This window comes from Carlito syrichta, unplaced genomic scaffold (genome assembly GCF_000164805.1).
Source record: "Carlito syrichta isolate Samal-C Ts95f unplaced genomic scaffold, Tarsius_syrichta-2.0.1 Scaffold135656, whole genome shotgun sequence".
Classification (NCBI taxonomy): Eukaryota; Metazoa; Chordata; class Mammalia; order Primates; family Tarsiidae; genus Carlito; species Carlito syrichta.
In genome coordinates this window covers 111108-133464 of record NW_007079752.1, presented here as the reverse complement: position 1 = coordinate 133464, position 22357 = coordinate 111108, and the positions used below count along the sequence as shown (strand labels likewise).

At 44.1% G+C, this 22357-nt stretch overlaps 1 protein-coding gene across 1 annotated transcript in view; it reads left to right on the top strand.

Annotated features, from left to right (window-relative positions):
• Positions 1-22357, top strand: part of TRPM3 (transient receptor potential cation channel subfamily M member 3) — a gene marked incomplete at its 5' end in the record, with an annotated part of 209193 nt that overhangs the window by 183345 nt on the left and 3491 nt on the right. Inside the window, 3 exons of the mRNA XM_021708256.1 lie at positions 7987-8137; positions 8260-8459; positions 12123-12255. Coding sequence (XP_021563931.1) covers positions 7987-8137; positions 8260-8459; positions 12123-12255 — 484 coding nt within the window. The remainder of the gene's footprint in view (positions 1-7986; positions 8138-8259; positions 8460-12122; positions 12256-22357) is intronic.

The following is a 22357-nucleotide window of genomic DNA, read 5'->3' as shown; positions in this document are numbered from 1 at the left end:
CTCTACAGTAAATCAAAAAATTAGCCAGGCGTTGTAGTGCGCACCTGTGGTTCCAGCTACTTGGAAGGCTGAGGCAGAAGGATTGCCGGAGCCCAGCAGGTCGAGGCTGCGGTGGCCGGGAGTGGCTACTGCACTCCAGTCTGGGCGACAGAGTGAGACTCCAACTCAAATAAAATAAATAGGCGATGGGCAGGGTCCTGGGGCCCAGGGTGCATGTTGGAGAAGTCCGCTGCCCTCTCAGGATGATCCCTCATCAGAAGTATTAGCATTAAGATAAGTAGGATGTCCGATTCTTACCCTCATTAGTTCCTGGGCAATTGTGAGGTGATAACCGTCAGATGTCAGCCATGTGGACTTGAGGAGGATCCTGAAAAGAGGGACCGAACTGATCTTTCGCCCCAGACCTCACCTTCCCATTTCTAAAGGGGTTGAGAGAAGGATCCCACCTCTTGTGTCAATATCAGTTGATTGACTGTGCTTTCAGAAGCTTTATCTTGAGAAGGCTTCTGAGGTCACATCTTGGCTCAGAGAGAAAAAATATCAGGATTGCCGGGCTCGGTGGCTCAGCCTGTAATCCCACGCCTTTGGGAGGCTGAGGTGAGTGGATTGCCTGAGCCCGTGGGTTCAAGACCCGCCTGGGCAGCGAGACTTCATCTCTACAATAAATTAAAAAAAAAATCAGCCGGGCGTGGTAGCGCACGCCTGTAATTCCGGCTACTCGAAAGGCTGAGGCGGAATGATCGCCGGAGCCCCGCAGGTCGAGGCTGCAGTGGCCGGGAGCAGCCACTGCACTCCAGTCTGGGTGACAGAGTGAGACTCCAACTCAAAAAAAAAAAAAAATCAGGATTTAATTGGCAATGTCTGCCACAGATGCAGGATGGGGTGTTGAGGCTGGCTCGCTATGGAGACATGCACAACAGTATCCAGAGGGAGATTTTCTATAGTCTTCACTAAAGACCAGGCCTGTGCTTCAACCTGGGCAATTCTCATAATCCAAATATATGTATTTGTTCCCGCTGTCAGTTTTTTGTTCTCACAGGAGCTATCCTATGTTAGCTGGTTGTGGTAGCAATTGATGAGGTGTAGAAGTAAATAGGAAAGTAGACACTGCCCCAGTGAAATGGAGCATGTGGAACTCTTACGAAGATGCCTGATGCTACAGTAACATGTGCATTATGTGACATTCCTGCCTGCCTGCATACATTCAGCAATTATTTATTTTGTTTTTTGAGTTGGAGTCTCACTCTGTCGCCCAGGCTGGAGTGCAGTGGCACGCTCACGGCCACCCCAGCGTCGACCTGCCTCAGCCTTCCAAGTAGCCAGAACTACAGGTGTGGACTACCATGCCCAGCTAATTTTATAGTTATTGTAGAGACAAGGTCTCGTCATGTTGCCTGGGCTGGTCTCGAACCCACGGGCTCAGGCAATCCACTCTCCTCGGCCTCCCAATGTGCAGGTATTACAGGCTGAGTCCCCAAGCCCGGCCTCAGCAATTATTTATCAAGCACCTACTATGTGCCAGACAGCATTCTAGAGACTGGTTTGCTTAGTGAAGAAAAGATACAAAAATTCTGCCCTCTGAGTCTTACATTCTGGTAAGGGATGCCATTGATTTATAAAAGTGTATTTATGAAAAATGTTCCAGCCATTGAAAGGCTGCGCTCCAAAACCTCCACAACATGTGCACACTCTCCTTCTATTATCCACACACTCTGGCTAGATTGTGCCTCTACTACCTATTAGTTTGTCTCAGAGCGCAATCATCCATTTCTACTTATTAATGCATAGTTAGCAGAAACTGTACTTCTAGCTTCCCACCATGTGAGGTGTTCGATGTTCCATGTGGCCCCCGTAAATAAACCATAGAGGATCAGAATCTCTAAATGTTTGATCCCTTCCAATTTGGACACAGCTACATAAATGCAGTCTTCCAACCCTGCACCTACACCCCACCTCAATTACCCTGTGGCTTAATCTATCTGTGACTAGCTCCTAGAATGAGTTTTCTTCACTGTAGGGGAAACTGGTTGTTTCTAGGAGCTTGTGCAAGTTTCTTGGCTGCATTTACCCCCAACGTTTTCATAATAGGTCAAATCTGTGTCATTAATTTCTGAGTCAAAGGCCCCAGTTGGACACAATTTGAGCTTTATCCATGTAGACCCCCTTAAGTTATTATATGATTTTTGGGGAGGAGGGGAACAACAGTGGCCTCTGGCTCCTGAGACACTGACACTGATTCAGCCTTGGTATCCAGTCAGATTCTACATACCAGGTTGTATCTTTTAATCTTTCTTTGCTGTTCCAAGACTCCAAATGCAGCCCCCCCAGAAGTGAGGTGCCTAAAATATGAACATCTTCTATTACAGGCCTGTGGACTGGGGCTAGGGGTGGGGATAATTGTGTTTGTCAGGACCAATTGCAAGTGACAGAAACCCACTTCAAATTGACTTAAGGAAGAAAGGAATTTTATGGTTTGTGTAACTGAAGAGGGCTGGTTTTAGGCATGGTTGTGTCAGGAATCATTTCTCTTCTCAGTGATAGAGTCAGTCTTGAGCAAGCCATCTCCACTTGGGAGTCTTATATCACATTATGAAAAGAGAGCTTCCCTTCTATACTAGTATCAGCAAAAGTCCCAAGGCTGCTGCTCATTGGCCCTGCTCGGTCAGGCTGAAGTCGCACGTCCCTCCTTGAGCCAATCACTGCAATCAGAGGATAAAAAGCAGTGATTAATCTCCTAAATGTAGAACTGGATACACATCATGCAAACTTCATGGACTAAGAGGGGAAGAGGGATAGGAAACTAGAATGAAGAAAAGTACGCTGGGCAGGTGGAACTAGGAGGACTCTGCACTGACCATCATCAATAAAGAGGGAGATGACGTTATGACACTTGGTATGAAGGTGGTACTGATTATGCATTTGCTTCTTGCAAGAGAATTAGGAGAAAAACCACCCAAGTGTGAGATCTCAAAAACAGGGGAGGAGGCCCAGTGAAAGCTATCAGCCCACATCCTCCTAAACATCCATTGCTGTGCCATCTTGGGTGCATATCCCTGGGGCACTTCCCTGGGAACATGAGTCCCCAGATACTGGCTGGTGCCATATGACAACCCAGGTAACTTACTCCCCATCCTGAAATCTGCCGCTTATCAGCACTTTCAGGCACCAGCTCATCTTCATCAGTGGTAGACATCTGTAAATTTGAGTCATAGCACCTTGTAGAGCAGAGAACTACCCAGAACAAGGATATCATTAGAAGTCATTATCAACTGGATGCAACGGCTCATGCCTGTAATCCCAGCACTTTGGGAGGCTGAGGCGAGAGGATTGCTTGAGCCCAGGAATTCAAGACTAACCTTGGCAACACAGCCAAGACACCATCTCTACAAAAAAAAATCAAAAAATTAACCAGACATGGTGGTATGTACCTATAGTCTCAGTTACTTGGGAGGCCAAGGCAGAAGGATCGCCTGAGCCCAGGTGGTTGAGGCTGCAGTGAGCTGTGATTGTGCCACTGCACTCTAGCCTGGGACAGAGTGACACCTCAACTCAAGAAGAAAAAGTCACTATAGAACAATGCTTTGCACTAACTGTTGTATACAATGTTTACTGTTTATTTGCTGGTATTACCAAATGAAGGCTGCTTCTTAATTACTCATTTTTACTATCATTATCACTGTCACAAGGATCATCTAATTCATTTATACTGCACTTGTTGATGTTCCTCAAGCTAATTCTGAGCACCAGACTGCTCTGTGTGACCAGGCTAGAGGGACTATCGCTGTTCAAACATGAGTGCTTGCTCTGAACCCCCATCTGAGCTAACACCACACAATAATGCAGTATTCTGTTCCTTTTCTGTGCTCCTACTAAATTGTGAGTTCCTTAACAAAAGGAAGTGTCTCTTTGATTCCCAATATGCCCTGTACTCAGCATATTATAACCACTCAATAAATGTTTATGGAGTAAGTGCTATGCTTAGTGGCTGTAAAACAAAGAGGAATAAGACAAAGTCTAAATCTGAGGAGCTTCAAGTCTACTAATTAAAAATAGGGCGAGGTGCAGTGGCTCATGCCTGTAATCCCAACACTCTGGGAGGCTGAGGCAGGAGGATTGCTTGAGCCCAGGAGCTCGAGACCAGTCTAGGCATAGCGAGAGCTTGTCTCTACAAAAATAAAATAAAATGTACCTGTAATCCAAGCTAGCTGAGATGGAAGGATCGCCTGAGCCCAGGAGGTCAAGGCTGCAGTGAGCCATGATCACACCACTGCACTCCACCTTGGGTAACAGAGTGACACCTTTACTCAAAAATAAAATAAAATAAAGTAACAATACTAATGATGACACCAGCTAGTGTTAATTGAGCGCTGTGTGCTAGGTACTGTTTTACATGCATTTCCTCTTGTCATGATCTTGACAGCCCCCATGATATGTACCATGACTACCCCCATTTTACAGACTAGGAGGCTGAAGTTCACAGACAAAACTAAAGTCAGATCATTTGAAAATGGTGGAGTCAAGGTTCGATCCCTGGAGATGTGTTGACCACACCCTGAAAGCCCAGGGAAATGCCCTTGGACCATTGGAAACCAGCAAACACCTACTGTTGTCCCTGTATTCCTCTCTTGGAAATGGGAGCCACAGTGAGGGAATGTCTGCATGATCTTCACTCGATATGGGGTCAAAAAGAGCAAGCTAAATAAGCTCTGCCCCTCACATGTATATTTCACATTCTCCCAGAGTGGAGTCGACAAATGGAGATCAGGAACCGCATTTGCAAAAATTGTGTAAATAAGCCTTGTAACGTACCCCCAGGCAGTTATTTCTGCTGCTCTTTGTGGCCTCCCCAGAGGGTTCTGAAAAGGAGCCAGAGGAGAAGGCAGAAGAGAGGAGTGACTGGCCCACCAGAAAGTCAGGCCAGGAGAAAGTGGGTAGAGTAGGCGGGGAGTCTCCACTGAGAGAGAAGGGAAGTGATAATTCCCTGAGGCCTTCTGCCAAGGGGGCAGCAGAGTCCCTGAAGTCTGGTTGAGCATAAGAAGGCTCCTTGTGAAGCCAAGGGCAAGACTTCTGGAAGGGGCCTAAGGAAGGAGCCAGTGGCCCCTTAGAGCTGGGACTATACAACATGAGTAGACCTACAAGGTATAAGAAACAGATGCTCGTGTTCAACAACCAGATTATGTCCCCATGATTTCCTGTATTCATTCAACATTCACCGTGTATGGATGTGCTGTGAATGCACTGCGCCCGGTGATGGGAAACTTCTTTTTTGAATCAAGGTTTCACTCTGTCATCCAGGCTGAAGCGCAGTGGCACACCTCAGCCTCGACCTCCTGGGCGCAGGCCATCCTTCTGCCTCAGCCTCCTGAGTAACTGAAACTACAGGCATTCGCCACTATACTCAGCTAATTTTTTTTTGGTAGAGACAAGGCCTCATTATGTTGCACGAGCTGGTCTTGAACTCCTGGGATCAAGCAATCCTCCCACCTCAGCCTCCCAAATTGCTAGGATTACCTTGCTGAGCTACCACACCCAGCAGGAAATTTTGAAGAACAATTTTCCTGCTGGGAATCTAATGTGGGATACAGATAAGTAAATTGGCAATGGTGATACAGTGTAAGAGATCCCAAGGGGTCATGGAGCCTCTGCCTGACCCCTTGGGATCTCTTACATTGTATCACCACTGCCAGTTTACTTATCTGTATCACTAGATTGAAAGGAAAATATCTTTCCCATTCCTGGCTGGAAGGGGGTAGAAAGTGAACTGAGTAAGCTTCAGAAAGCCAGGTGAGCATTAAAGAATGAGTAGGATTCGGCCAGGCATGGCAGCTCACGCCTGTAATCCCACCACTTTGGGAGGCTGAAGTGGGAGGACTGCCTGAATCCAGAAGTTCAAGACCAGCCTGACCACATAGTAAGACCTTGTCTCTACAAAAGATTCAAAAATTCGCTGGGCATGGTGGTGTGCACCTGTAGTCTCAGCTGCTAAGGAGGCTAAGGTGGAAGGATCACCTAAGGCCAGAAGGTTGAAACTTCAGCAAGTCATGATTCAGCCTGGGTGTCAGAGTAAGACACTGACAATAAATAAATAAATAGAATGAGTAGGATACACTTAGGTGAAACATGGGAGTGAGAGCAAGGTATCAGAGCAGTCTTTTGGAAGCAAGACTCAAAATTGGGAAGTAAGGGAGAGCATGGCATTTCTCGGAACTGCTAAAAACTGGTCCAGTGTGTGCTCAGAGGGAGAGGTGGGAAGTGACAAGACATGGCCCGGGGTCAGCCACCCTCAGAGTTTGGACTTCATCCTGAAGCCAGTGGGGCCTCCATCACTGAGTTTTCCTTCCAAGAGAAGAAATGATCAGGACCTCTTACAGGGCTATCTTGGGGGTTTAGTGCCACAACTGCCAACAGTAAAAATAATCCCTGCTCCTCAAAAACACCTGATGCCACATCCAATCATCTTTGCAGCCAGAAGCAAAGGAAGCACTTTGGCCATCTCTTCCTGGCCATAAGCACAGGGTCTTAGTGTCCTGATTGTATTAAAACCCTCATAGGTTGAGAAGATGCATTTTGGACTTCAGAGCGTGTCAAAAATTACATAATTTTTTCAGCCTAATTCTGGCTCAGTGGGCTCAACCTTCTTGGCAACTGAGAATTGCCTGGGAAGTTTTCAAAGAAATGCCAATGCCTGGGGCACCCTCAGAGATTCTGATTCAATTGTCTGGAGCCCAGCTGGGCACGGGTGTTTTTTAAAGCTCCCCAGGTGATCCCTCAGGGCAGCCAGGGCCGAGCACCACTGGAGTGTGCAGCCTAGCAACCGAAGCCCTTGAGAAGGGATTGAACTCCCCTCGCCAGGTACTCCAGCAGAGTAGATTCTGGGTCAACTTTTCAAACCCTCCTGGCAGATCATCAAAAGCAGCCTGTGGCAACTGCTGAGACCTCTCAATGCTCCTCCCACACTCCCCCTCGCCCCCTCTTACAGGTAACCACAAAGGACATCATTCTAAAAGCAACCTAGGGGGCTAGGGAAGGGGGCTGCCTCACATATGCCTGGCACCCAAGGGCATCTTCTCACTCCCTGAGCCACATTTTCTGTGCAGTACTAAGAATCTTTGTCACGGATCTTTTTTTTTCCCCCTGCATTTACCCGGAAACTCCAAGCACGCCTCATTAGCACATTACTCACGCTCAGCCAATCCCACACATCACCTTCCTCCTCACCCCCACCTCCAGATTTTTTCCCCCACTTGCCCATTTCTTCACTGCAGTTGAGTTTTGTTTCCTGTGCCCTGAAAAGCACATTTTTGGAATGGAAATGTGGTGGGAAGAAAGCGGGTGGCGTTGGGCTCCGTGGTCTTGGCCCATCACCCCTCATTGGCCTCCTGGTGAGATCTATCCATCAGGAGCACTGAGCGACAAGCCCTCTCAATCCTTCCCAACGCGCTGCCTTCCATACTGAGACAGCAAATCGTTAGCTCAGAGCTCCCAGGTTACTTCTTGCAGCAATTAACAGCTGCCCCGGTGTTAATTCCCAATCAATAGCCCCAAGATGCTGCTGCTCTTACAGCTGTCGGCTGATGGCTGCCACAGCACATTTTGAAAGTAACTTGTGGAGCGGTGGGACTCCTGCTCCTTGGGTGCACCCCAAGAAAGTCCTCACCAGGCTTCCAAAGAAGCACCACGTGCCCTGTACCCACTGTAGGGTCCGAGGAACAGGGTGAGCAAGCAGGTGACTCCACCCATCTCTTCTACTCAGATGACAGCTTGGGGAGACTGTCAGAGCCAAGGTCCCCCTGGAGTAGCACTCCTTCAAGATATTCATGAAGCTTTCATTTTTCAGTGTTGGCTTTTTTTGGAACTTTTTTATTTGTTTTGAGATGGCTGTATTTTTCTTCCATCTAAAACCCTCATTCAAATCCATCTTCTTTTCTTTGTTTCTAAACCAAATGGCCGCAGTTTCTCATTTCCTGCCTGTGTTGCTTCCTCCAGCTCCCTGTGGACAGAATGAGACACGCGAGGATGGTAAAATAATCCAGCTGCCTCCCTGCAAGACAGGAGCTTGGATTGTGCCGGCCATCATGGCTTGCTACCTCTTAGTGGCAAACATCCTGCTGGTCAACCTCCTCATTGCTGTCTTTAAGTGAGTGGATCCTTCTTCAGAGCACATGGGGTAGACCGGGACAGCGGGGGTAAAGGGGAAGGTTGATGCTCTAGAAAAACAGTAGATTTTTCTCACTCGCTTCTCTCTGGTCTCTATTTTAGCAATACATTTTTTGAAGTAAAATCAATATCCAACCAAGTGTGGAAGTTCCAGAGGTACCAGCTCATCATGACTTTCCATGAAAGGCCGGTTCTGCCTCCACCACTGATCATCTTCAGCCACATGACCATGATATTCCAGCACCTGTGTTGCCGCTGGAGGAAGCATGAGAGTGACCCGGATGAAAGGGACTACGGCCTGAGTAAGCTTCAAGCGACAGTCCAGCCTAGCCACCACAAATCAGAAATCCCTACCACTTCCTATAGGCAATGATGCAGGATGGCATGCCTGTCTCACTCCTCCTGCAGACAGCTCAGAGGACTTGGGAGGGATTTGGGGGGCAGGAGGTGGGGAAGGGTCTGCTTGTGTGAGGGGCAATACGAAGACAATAGAGGTTGAAATCCAGCATTCTTAACCATGTTCATGTCTTTCTCAGGGAGACAAGGCCAGTCTCCAGCATGTCTGCTTTAGCACCTTCATAGGCTCTAAATGTCTTACTTTCCAGAGATCCCATCCCAAAATACGTCAACCATATGAATATGCACCCAATGCAACCTTATATATAATTTAGCATCATTACATGAGTTGAGTTGCAGGTGACTAAGTTTCATTTTCCACTATAATTTCTGGACCTATAATTTTTTCAGGTCTTACATTTTCCTAAGCCTTAAGAGTTGTGTTTGTTACGACCTCATGAGGAAACCAGCCCTGTTTTCCATTACTCAAAGGACAAAACAGAAGATGTTCCATCATCCACCTGCTAGCACAAAGTTCCTAAAAGGAGATTCTTCTGGCAGTGGGGTGGAATTATCCCCCATGGTGTAGAATTGTTTCACACAGTGCAGGAGATTTGCCATATCTGCCTCCACATCTTAAATCCCAGTAGTTCCTGCAATTCCCAAATGCCCCTTGGCTACCACACTCAGTGAAAAAACATTGGGAACCCAGCCCCATATTTATTTAACACACTATGCTTTCTCAAAGTGTGTCAAATAGGACACCTATATGAAATCTACTGGACAAGAGCCTCTAGGGCTGTGGTCAGGGAATCTACCGCCCCCCGTTGTGAGCACCAGTATATCAAAGTTGACCAAAATCATTTAGTCAATTGCTTCTCTTAGTCAGAAGCTCTTAACAACCTCCCTGATATGTAATGCCCAGCTTCTTTGGAGACATTAAAATTGGAGATTTGGGCCAGACACAGTGACTCATGCCTATAATCCTAGCACTTTGAGAGGCTGAGATGGGAGGATTGCTAGAGCCTAGAAGTTTGAGACCAGCCTGTGCAATATAGCGAGAACTCATCTCTATAAAAAAAATTAGCCGGGTGTGGTGGTGTGCATCTGTAATCCCAGCTACTCAGGAGGCTGAGGCAGAGGCAGAAGAATCACTCTGAGCCCGGAGGTCAAGGTTGCAGTAAGCTGTGATCATGCCATTGCACTCCAGCTTGGGCAACAGAGTCAGACACCAACTCAAAAAAAAAGAAGAAATTGGAGCCTTGAAGAGGGCTGGGAATTCCAAAATTTCCTGTTTCCATCTGAAACACAAATGTAGGCAAATAACAAGCTTAGGAAGGAAAAAAGATGACCTATGATATAAAAACCCTGAGTTTCTCTACTGAGGACGCTTGGCCAGTGTGAAGGACATGGGTTGCCAGATCAGGGGAAAGAAGATGCCATAATGATTGTACCCTGCAGTGGATGAAATGCTGAGTGCTAACTAAGGGCCCCAAAGTAATTCACAGTAAAGCATGACTCACTCGTGGTAGAAGGAGAACTGCACCTAGCTAGAATGCTTAGGAAGGGGGTGTCTGGAAATACAACACAGGATGCAAGGTGGTTTAGAGACCCATTTCCACTCCAATGCCCATACCTTCAATGAAGGGCAGAGAGCCTGAGGAAGATAGACACTGGATTAGGAGGGAGACAGCTCCATAAAGCTCTTGTCCATGCTTTTCTTGTTATCACCAATAGTAGCAATAAAAGCATCACCAGGTCACTGGATGCATGGAAAGGGAGGAACAAAGGGTCAGCCTTCTCAGAGAAGGACGATTTCAAAGCTGTGGCTGGGTCAGAATGAGTGAAAGAGCCCTGCATCATATAATTCAATCGGGGAAAGTGAACTTTTCACTACCCATCTGTAGTCTTATTTTTAAAAACCCAGGGCACTGCCAAGTTCTGGCGGGGCCTCAGATAAAAGCACTCTGAAATGTAAATTTTCATTTTTATTGTAAAATTCGACAGGTTGATGGAGTTTTAAAAAATAGTATTCTCTTTTTTAAAAGAAAAGGCATTACATAGGGCATGATGGCTCACACCTGTAATACCAGCACTTTGGGAGGCCATGGCGGGAGAATTGTTTGAGCTCAGGGGTTTGAAGCTACAGTGAGCCATGATCATGCTATTGCACCCCAGGTGACAGGCAGAGACCCTGACTAATAAATAAATAAATGCATAAATAAATAAATAATTTAAAACATTACATATAGCCAAAGAAGTTAAATGAGGCACTATTTAAGGTATGCCACTATTAAGTACATTCCTTTTGGTTCCAAATACAGCAACAGGAGGAAGGTGTCTATACTTTGGGGGCCTCTATAAACTGCCTCTTTTTATTCCCCTCTGCCCAAGTTAATGTTCTGTGTAATTTCATAACCAAATCTCAAGTGTCCCCTTGTGATACAACTCTTCCCCACCCCAGGAAACCTGCCATATTTGACAAGAGCGGTCTGATTTCTGGTATTTTATTTTCTTTCACCTGTTTTCATATACATATTTTTTACACCCCAGGCAAATGCATACCATTGTCTCAAAGCAAGCAAGAGCAACCTCAGGAAACCAAATCCTGGAGAGTCTAAAATCCAAGTTTCCAAACATTTGGGACAATCTCTGTCAAGGGCCACAGGATTAGAAGAGGAACTTGTCCCATTTATGGTTTTTGCAAAGCAGCTCTCTCATCCTAACCCTAATTCATAAACTATTTAAAGGTTCAGCTTTCAACTGGGTTCTTCCTACTGCTGTATCAGTTATGAATTAGTTTACCTTCTATTAACAGAAAGCCTGGCTAACAATAACACAAGTAAACAAGGCTTTATTTTTCTCACATAACATAAAGCCCAGAACTCAACAATAGCTCAGTGAGGTCAAAGACCCAGACCTTCTATTTTTAGGCTTAGCTATTTCTTATTGCTTTGCCTCATTTCATGGTCTCAAAATAGCTGCTGCACCTCCAGTCATCACATTCATGTTCAAGACAGGAAAAAGAGGGGAAGGTGAAAAAAAATGTAGAAAGAAGTAACCACATCTCTGTATTTTATCAGGAAAGCAAAATCTCTTCCCAATATATCATCCCTCCCTGCAACAGACTTCTTTTGTTTCTTGACCCAAACTGGGTCCCATGGTTGCTGCTAGCTTCAAGGGAGACTGGAAATGTGTGTGTTTGACTCTTCAGGCTCGTAGTCGGAAGGGAGAAAAAGGAGAAGGGGATTGCAAAAGGGCTTTTAGTAAGGCCAGTTAACACCCCAACCCAGAAATATTTGAGCTTTTAAGAAATCTGCATGCTCTGAGTAGCTTCCCTGACCTTAACTTAAGCTATTTTCTTAGCCTTATAGCTTGCCTATTTCTAACCAGCTCCTGCAGTAAACCAGACGGACTCAGGTAAGCTTCCCAGACCACAGTGAATCTACCATTCTGAAAGAAGATGCTGATGCAAGTTGCCTAATTGGATTTGAGTTTTGTTTGAGACTTAGTAAGGAATCTAGGCCCCTTTTGCCCACCTTGATTTATACTACGAATGTTGTTAGGCCTACAAATGAGTTACCATCATTTTTCCTTCTCTCCCTCATGGCTCTCACTTTTTTTCACAGAACTCTTCATAACCGATGATGAGCTTAAGAAAGTACATGACTTCGAAGAACAGTGCATAGAAGAGTATTTCAGAGAAAAAGATGACCGATTCAACTCGTCCAATGATGAGAGGATACGGGTGACTTCAGAAAGGTGTGTTCTGTGGACACATGCCTCCCGCAGATGTTTTATGCCAAGGCATATTACGTCAATTGAATTTATTCACACAATCACAAAACAGAGACCTTTTGTGTCTGTTTTTACTGCCCAAGACATCATGGAGCTTATGAGAGAGCACAATATTGCCTAAGGTGTCTACAGATCAAAGTCCCAAATTTACAGATCCTAGATGTCAGTAGACAGTAGCACCTGTTCTCCTAGACAGAAGAGATTGTTGAGTGCAGGACAAGGGGGGGTTTGCTGGCTCAGACCAGAAGCTGGAAAGTGCTGACCCACACAAAAACTGAGAGGCTGGACATGGTGTCTTATGCCTATAATCTCAGCACTTTGGGAGACTTAGGCAGGAGGATGCAGGAGTTCAAGACCAGCTGGACAACATAGTGAGACCCCCCTCTCTGGAAAAAAGTTAAAAAATTAGCCAGGCATAGTGACACATGCCTGTAGTCCTAGCTACTCAGGAGGCTGAGGTGGGAGGATCACTTGAGCCCAGGACATTGCAGCTGCAGTGAGCCGTAATTGTGCCTCTGCACTCCAGCCTGGACAACAGAGTAAGACCCCCGACTCAAAAGAGAGAGAGAGACAGAGAGACGGGGCAGGCGGCAGACTCAGCCCAACTGTAGGCTCTCCAACAGGTTTGTTTTGTGTAGACCATTGAGTGTCTTCTCCAAAGAAGTAGAACCATCCTAGTACTGGGTTTATATGGGTGCTCAATACTCTCTGAATCGATGACAGCAAGAGATGTAAATCAGCTAAAACAATGATTGGGTTTTTTCCACAGAATTGTTTTGCCTTTATAGAACAAGATGAAAGCAAAGAAATAAAAGCAGATTTTCCTACCCAGTGGATATATATTTTTAGATCTCATTTACCAAATAGTTAGTAAAGTCAGTAGGGCTATAAGAAAAATCTTCAAATAAAGAAAAGATAATCCTTTAAATCTAGTAAATCTAGCTTTATGGAAATGTACTTATGTTTTCTTATTTTTCTGTAGACAAATAAAAACTTCATTCAGGGCTGGCACATTCAAAACCCAGCATTTGGGAACCACTGTTCTGACGAACACCCAGAGTATTAAAAACATCACTGTAACTTTAAATTTTAAGCATTTGTGATATAAAGATGGCAGAAGCAAATTATAACTATAATGTAGAAAGGCATAACATATTGATGATTTTAGTCAATAGGACTCAGACATCAAGATTCAAGACAGTCACCTCTAGTTTTCATGAAATGGCTTGTTGTCTTTTTGACATTGTCTGCTTATCCACTTCAGACTTCTCTAGTGACTCTGTTGAAATTACATAAATGGCATTTTTTTGTCCCTGGTCTTTTATCTCTTTAAAGAATGCAGTCTAGATAAGTAGGTACAAACACATATGCCATTGAATGATTGTATCCATAGGTACCCAGCCAGTATTAATAAAGTTTAAATTCATGCACAGATTTTATATAAATCTGTCACTACAAAACAGAGCATTTTATGATGATATGATGTAAAGAAATTTTCTGGTACATAAAGGAAGGAACTGATAATCTGAAGATCTCTCTTATTCTGAGGCCTTGAGAAAGCTGTTTATTAACAGACATGTGGCCATGGGATTCCCAAAAAATTATCACATGTGGACACATTACCCATTGCTCAAACATATTTCCAAAGTATGGGTCTGTGGGCCTTTGAAATGCTTTTTAAATTCAGAAAAGCCATAGACCTGGGAGGAAAAAGGGAGGGGAGAAAGAAGTGTTAAGATGCAAGGTAGCCTCTGCCTCTCTGGGGAATTAGAATGAGGAACTCAGACACTAGCACATGTGAACATATTGTGGCCATATCACCAATTCCTTCTACAGAGAAACAGAAACAAACTACAGTGTCCCCACCTAAGCCTCTCATCCCATTCCTGCAAATCCTTTAAGACTACTGACTGGTTCCCCAAGGCCCTGGTTCTCTCTGGGTAGTTACAGAGCCTTATCCTCAAAGAGGGTGACCAAGGTAAAAATTCCCAGAAATCCAGGCAGAGCGTAGCCTCACCCTCCCTGTGTCCTAAGCACTAGACTGACCTTCAGGAGTAACGAGGGCCTGGAGTACCAGGTGACCTCATGATCAAGCCCAGGTGCCAGAGAGGTGAATCTAAACCCAGGCCTCATTCTTGGTGGGTCATTTTATTTACTTATTTTTTCATTTGTAAGTGTACCAAAAAAAAAATAACATCTCTCAGCACTGGAATTGCACTCAACACAGCAGAAGCACCATGGAGCACACGAGAGAACAGAGATCAACCAAGTAAGATTGGATTCATATTACCCATCTTACACATCTTCTAAGACATGTCCCTTCTGGGTGGAGAGCAGGTGAAATCACCTGTCCTATTTCCTTTTTACATTTGAGAGAGAGGATATATGTATGTAAGTACAGACACACATTTGGACAGGTACATATCGTTGAATTTTCCTAAGTCAACTGTGCACAGTCCATATAGTATATAGAATATTATATTATTCCACTTTCACACTAGATAACACTAGTACAGAGATTTGAAATCGTCAACATTAAGAACTGGCTCCTCACCAGAGACATGGTAGCTCACACCTGTAATCCCAGCACTTTGGGAAGTCAAGGCAGGAGGATCACTTGAACCCAGGGGTTTGAGACCAGCCTGGGCAACATAGCAAGACCTTGTCTCTACAAAGAAAGCAAAAACTTAGCTGTACGTGGTGGCGCATGCCTGTAATCTCAGCTATTTGAGAGACTGAGGTGGAAGGATCACCTAAGCCCAGGAGGTCAAAGCTGCAGTGATCTATGATCATGCCACTTCACTCCAGCCTAGGTGACAGAGAGAGAGCCTGACTGAAAAAAAATAAGAACTGACTCTGCTCTACCAAAAGACTTGAGAAAGGAGCTTCCTTACACAGTGAGCTACATATTCCTCTCCCTGCCACTGCCTTTAAAACACAGTTTATTTATACAAGTTGTATTTGTATGAATCATCTTAGAAATACAAAGATACTTCCATAATTATTGATTGAAATGGATCTTTATTAAATCACACTTTTGCACCAAAATAGTATGTAAAGAGCTAAATACAATATTCAGATCATTAACACCTCACAGGAACTTGATTCTGAAAAATTCTTGTCTTTCCCATTTTTTTTAATACAGCAGTGATGCTGAGGCGTCTTAAACAATACAATTCTAGAATAGAATGAGCTGGTTGAGTCACCAATGCCTTCCACTTCTTTTGAGTCAGTATCTAACTAATGATAATTATATTGTAATAACAAAATTTTCACCCATTAAGCAACATTAGTGACTGGTTTTTCCCTGAAGATTTTTGGACTCTCAGCTGGAGATAACCAATTTTTGAAGTCTGTTCCACCAAATTCTGTGTTCACTGTCCTTTCCAGATTCAACTCTATTTCAATATGTGAATACTGGCCTTTCACCATGTTTCAGACAACACGCCACACACTGAGTACCCACAAGGCAGGACTCAGTCCTCAGGAAATATGGAGTCTCATTGAGGTCTCACGTACATTCAGGCAGGAATGGCCAGAAACATCTAAGCAATGGTTCTCAAATGTTAGTGGGTCTCCAAATTATCTGAAGGGCTTGTTACAGCACAGATTCTGGATAACCCCCTCCCTACCCCCTCAAGTGTCTGAGGTCTGGGGTGAGGCCTGAAATTTTGCGTTTCTAATACACTCCCAGGGGATGTTGATGCTGATACTGACCCTGCTAGTCTGGGGACCATACTTTCAGAACCACTAATGAAACCTAATGGGCAAGCTCAAAGTCCCAAGGGAAAGGATGGTACAGAATTATTCACTGTGGAGCATGTAAAATCTTGGCATCTTAAATTTGGAAAAGGTTCTAGAGGTCATGGAGTACAGATTGCCTGTACCCAAAGCAGCCGTTTCCTCCTGGCCAAGGGTGATTTAACAGATAATGTCCTGGGCAACTAGCACAAGCAGGACCTGAGTAGAAGGAGGGGATATAGGGACTCGACTTTGAAAGAACACACCGTCTAGTTATATCAGCCTTGATTTGCACACCTCCTAGAAAAGAGGAGAAGCTACCTACAATACCAGTCTTAGGAATGAATACAAAAAAAGACTAAATTCTTTCCTTTCTGAGAAAAATCTTTTGCATATGTGAAGATCACTGCCGTCTCCCACTGTGTCGTGTCTTTTCGAAACTAAATATCCCAAGATCTTATCATTGCTTTCCAGCAGATTGTCCACTACCCTGCTCACTTTCTCAGGATGCACTTATTTATTTGTTGGGTTATTTGTTTGTTTGTCTGTTGATCTATAATAGAGGTCTCTGTTGCCCAGGCTGGAGTGTAGTGGCATGATCACGCTCAGCACAGCCTCAAACTCTTGGGCTCAAGTGATCTTCCTGCCTCAGCTTCCTGAGTAGCTGAGACTATAGGCATATACCACCATGCCCAGATTTTGTAGAGACAAGGTCTCTCTATGTTGTCTAGGCTGCTCTTGAACTCCTGAGCTCAAGCAATCCTCTTGCCTCAGCAACCCAAAGTATTGGGACTGCAGGCATACACCACCATGCCCAGCTAATTTTTCTAATTTTTTGTAGAGACAAGGTCTCTCTATGTTGTCTAGGCTACTCTTGAACTCCTGAGCTCAAGCAATCCTCCTGCCTCAGCCTCCCAAAGTGTTGGGATTACAGGCAAGAGCCACCATGCCTGGCCTCAGTACACACTTTATTTATTTATGTATTTTTTGAGTTGGAGTCTCACTCTGTCACCCAGACTGGAGCGCAGGGGCCGCTCCTGGCCACCGCAGCCTCGACCTGCTGGGCTCCGGCGATCCTTCCGCCCCAGCCTTCCAAGTAGCTGGAACTACAGGCGCGCGCTACCACACCCGGCTAATTTTTGATTTATTGTAGAGATGAGGTCTCGCCAAGTTGCCCAAGCGGGTCTCGAACCCATGGGCTCTGGCATTTCACTCACCTCAGCCTCCCAAAGGCATGGGATTACAGGCTGAGCCACCGAGCCCGGCTAGTACACACTTTATATTGTCAACATCTCTCTTTAAACCTAGTTACAGCCTAGATTTAATCCTTTCATTTATTTATTTTTTTTGAGCACCTACCATGTACTGGGCTAGTATGTATATACAGAACCAAGTAGTGCTTTCCATGATATAATGGAAAGTACACAGTATAGTGGGCAGTGTAATGTGTATAACACAGCATAATGACATTTGAATACTAATTTTGCAGTTACTCATTGTGTGAACTCAAGCAACTTATTTAGCTCCTCTCAAGCTGTGTCCCTATCTGTAAAATGGAGTGTTTACACCTAACTATAGAGTATTGAAAGTTATTGAGACATATATACATGAGATTATCCTCTCAATAAATGACTATTATTATTATTACTACTATTATTATTACTATTTTATGTGCTATTAATATTGCACTACAATTTTTAGCAGGCAAGTAGTCTTTGGTTCAAAGTGATGTGGTGGTGAATTAAAATCAGAGCCTTTTTACATGAGCTAATTCAATATTCTTAACCATCTTCTTGAGAAATGTTTGTCTTAAAATCAAAATAACAGGCCGGTGCGGTGGCTCATGCCTATAATCTCAGCACTTTGGGAGGCCGAGGTGAGAGGATTGCCTGAGCCCACAGGTTCGAGATCAGCCTGGGCAACTTGGCGAGACCTCATCTCTACAATAAGTCAAGAAAAATTAGCTGGGCGTGGTGGCACGCTCCTATAGTTCCACCTACTTGGAAGGCTGAGGCAGAAGGATTGCCTAAGCCCAGCAGGTCGAGGCTGCGGTGACCGTGAGCGTGCCACTGCCCTCCAACCGGGCATCAGAGTGAGACTCCAACTCAAAAAATAAACAAATAAAAATAAAATCAAAGCAACATTCATTACTGTGAAATTTTTCTTTAATTTTTTTTCATTTCGGCTCATTATTTCAGCACTTCAAGAATTTTTGGATGCTGATTTTTATCACCTAGTATATTTACTTTTCATCCTTTTCATTTTATGCCATTGTTTGTTTGATGACCATACTTACATAGTTCCTTAAAATAGTTCACCAAACATAGTTGACAAGCACAGATCAGGGAATTCAAGACAGAGGCCCGTTGCACGATTCCAAAAAAAATACCTTTTATGATATTATCAGCCCATCGTTCTACCATCTCGCCTTTGATTAATCAGCCAGCCAGGTATCTACATTTCCCCAGGTGGCCCAGTGTGTCACCCTCCTTGCTAAAACCACAGTGTGCTTCATCACAAATATTGTGCCTCTTTGTCAGCCTATTGGTCTTGATTACCAAAAAAGAGTCAAGATTAATATTGATCTCCTGTAGTCTCCTGTTAGTTAGCCCTATCTTTTTAAAGTACCAAAAAAATACCATCTCTTCAATTACCTACTACTAAGCGATTTTATAATGCTGCCTAGAATTTATGTCAAATTTACATAATTTCTCAAATCTAGGAATTTTGCATATCAGGAAAAGTTTTTCCTCTCTCTGGTTTCCTGGGATTTCGTTTTTATTTCCTATTGGTTCTTAAGGGTTACCTACATTTTCTGGTGGTCATGGTTAGGAGTTCTTTCTGATTCCTTTACCCCACTGAAAGATGACTTCAAAAACTGGTGATGCATAGGTAGCCTTTGCCCACAGAGGGCTGTTTCACTGGACTTGCAGTTATTGTTAAAATTCATTCCGAATGTATTTTTGGACTGGGCATGCTCTCTACTGCCACAGAGCAAGTCCTTGCCTCGATCGTCTGATACCCTACCTTCCTTACCTACATACTTGATCTGCCTACCCATAGGCATTTAATTCTCAGACTCCTCATTAAAGCATCAGATCATCCTCACCATCCCCCCACCTGTCAGGCTCCACTTGTCAGAAGAAGGTGCGGTTTAAATTTTCTCCTTGATGGCAACTATTTAAGCCAACTAGGATTTAGCATTATTCCTAGTGTCATCTTTTAATCTAACATCCTGTCCCAAACCGATGGGCTTTGCCCTTCTTCATTTCACTTAGATCCAAGAAGTGATAGAAACATTACTATTAATAGTATATTCCACTTATAATTTATCAGAACAATGACAGAGAGAAATAACTTAGGATATATAAAATTTTTTTAAAAAAGAAAACAGTGTAAACCAAAAGAAGTTGACCCCCACCTACTTCTCACCATATCTTTTTTCCAAAGCTGATCTTTGATTGCATTAAATTTAAACTTGTTTCCCTTTTTCTTCCCAGAGTTAACGAGAAGTATACTTAACCCAAAGTGACCCTAAAGGACTTAATAATTCACAAATTAGGTATCAGAGTTAGCTTTAGCTGTTCTGCATCGTCTTTGACTGGAAACCTGTGTACTCTTTCTCCCCAACAAGACCCCCCGAAATTAAGCTCATACAATACAGAATTACTTTTACCCTGACCCTACACCCATCCCACTGCTAATATTCAGGAAAACTATGAAATTTAGACTAAACATTGCCCGCAATCCTTTTTGTTTGACCACATCTCCTTAAACCACACTTCAAGATTATCAGAAGAAATGACATTCTATAAAATAGCATAACAATTCCTGAGTTAAGGAATTGCATGTGGAAGTCAAAATGTTCTGTACCACCAGAATCTTCTTTTGAATGTACTTTTTTCCTCATCGTACTGGCTGAAGAGGCTAATTATCTTCTTAGCTGGGGTTTTCACCAACCCGTGGAGCCCCTCTCTTGGATCACCTTACAGCTTTCCAGGCCCCCTTGCATCCCTGTGGTGACCACCTCCTGAGTTATTCTGAAACAGTCACTCAAGGTCTGGAAATGCGAAAGAAACAAAGTTAAATAGAGTTCCCCCCTTAGAACCTCTTCCTTTCCACAGTGCCTCTGTGTTTCTTTCTTAGTCATTTTATGTATCTATCTCCTCAGAGATTCCTCTTGATTCATAAATTCTTGTCATCCACATCTCCATTTTATCTCCTGAGTTATTTGATCAGAGTCAGCTCCTACTGACTACAATCATGACCCCAAATCCCTAGTTTGCTCCTCAGGCCTATTTATATCTGTGATTTCTGCCCACTTTCACTTCAATTTTTTTTTTTTTTGAAGATTAAAGTTATGGAACAAACATGTAAACTTGACTCTAGGGCCTCTTATTCTTTTATTACCTTTACAGTAAGCCCCTATCCATTAGATTCGTGGCCTAAATTATCATACAATTAGATGGTTAAACACTCTCAGAATTCTGGAAGAAAATGGATAAAATAGTCTATTATTAGTTTTAGTCAAGTCTTACATTTCGACTCACCTTAGAGAGCCCATAAGAGGGTAAAGATTGAGTTAAGAATAGGTCTTCAGCCCTGTTCCTGTAGGGTTTCCTTCCCTATCTCCGTGGCTTAGGGCCATGCTTCTTCATTCTTGGGAATTCCACTAGGGAATTCCACTAGGTACCTTTTGTCTTTCCCTGAAGAACCTTTTCCTCTTGTGCCTCCTCTCTCCTCCTGGGGCCCCTCAGTCTCCCGTGTCCAGTTTACTGCCTACAACCAGATAACCAGGTCCCAACTCCTCCCTCTCCCCTTCTTCTTCCTCTTTCTCCTCTTCTTCTTCCTCTTCCCCTTCTTCTTTGCCTTTCTCTTCCCCCTTCCCTTTCCTCTTCTTCCTCTTCTTCTTCCTCTTCCCTCCATCACCCAGGCTGAAATGCAATGGTTATTCTCAGGCACAATCATTGTGCACTACAGCTTCGAACTCCTGGGCTCAAGCGATCATCCTTCCTCAGCCTCTTAAGTAGCTGAGACTATAGGCACACGCCACCGTGCCCAGCTTTTTTAGGTCCTAACTCTTTTGTTGCCCATCATTGGGCTTCTGCTCTGCCTTTCACCTGCTCATTTTCTCTGTGGATCCTGGAGCTGAAGGGGGTGGGATGTGGGAACAGAGGCCACCACAGCATAGGCCTTGGCAGGGAGATGACATGGAATTATGCCAAAAGATCAACTGTATCTCTGTTGAATACCAGCCTTGTATACATTGGGCCCCAGAAAGAAAAAAGGAAGGAGGAATAAGACTATCTTGCCTTTCATTACTCTTCCAGTACGAAAAAGATAGTGAGACCCATTACCCAGAGTATGTTAAACAAAATGTCTCATGCTATGAAAACTTATCATCTGTCCTCCTCCTGACTTTCATGAACAAGTATTTGATCCACTTAACAAAGCTTATTGCATTGCAAAAATGAAATTTCCATACCTGCCAAATCAAATTCCATGGGCTAAATGGTGAAAAAGTAATTGCGAGTCTATAAGACATACAAATCTGTTATGAGTAGTTTTTTATTTGGGCTATGTTTATATGACAAAATGAAGTGAAAGCAGAAAAAGTTGTATTTTCCTTCTGAATAAGCTGGGCTAAGTCAATAACGTTGGGTTTGCCAGATACAGAATAGCTCAATGTACAAGTCTTTTGGGAATACACCTGGCTGTGGTGGTACAGTGTGCCTGGCGCCTGAGATGTGCGCAGTTGGTGATGGGGCAGCAGGGGAGAGCAAAGGAGAATGGTTTAGAAGCAAGCCCTTTGAGAGCAGTTGAGGGTCTTAGGCTGGATGAAGGGAAGCTGACGGATAAAAGTAGTATGGGCAGAGGGGGAAAGGAAGCACTGAGAGAGACAGAAGAATGCCCCAAGGCAGGGGACTTACACCTCTTCACCACTGGCCAGCAGAAGAGGCTTTTAAAAAATCCCTACAGGTCCCAGAGAGGAAATCTACATGCCTCTTACATTCCACCTCCTCCTGCCTTAGAAGTGTCTATTCCTCCCTAATGGAGGTGTTGATTCATTAAACACCCACCAGGCAGCTAGAAACACCCAGCCCTAGGCAAAGCATAGTCGGTGACCATGATCCACCTGCAGTATGCTCCTTGTAAGGATCGGCTGTCAAGTGATCTACTTTGCACATTGGAAGGATTGCAAAATATAATTTTAATCCTCTCCAGAAAAGTTGTGCATGGGTCTCATTTAGATTCACCAAAAGGTTTGCCTTTGGGCATTTAAAAGTGACAGTTTGATCTCAAACCGTGGTTTGGCTTTGGTTTG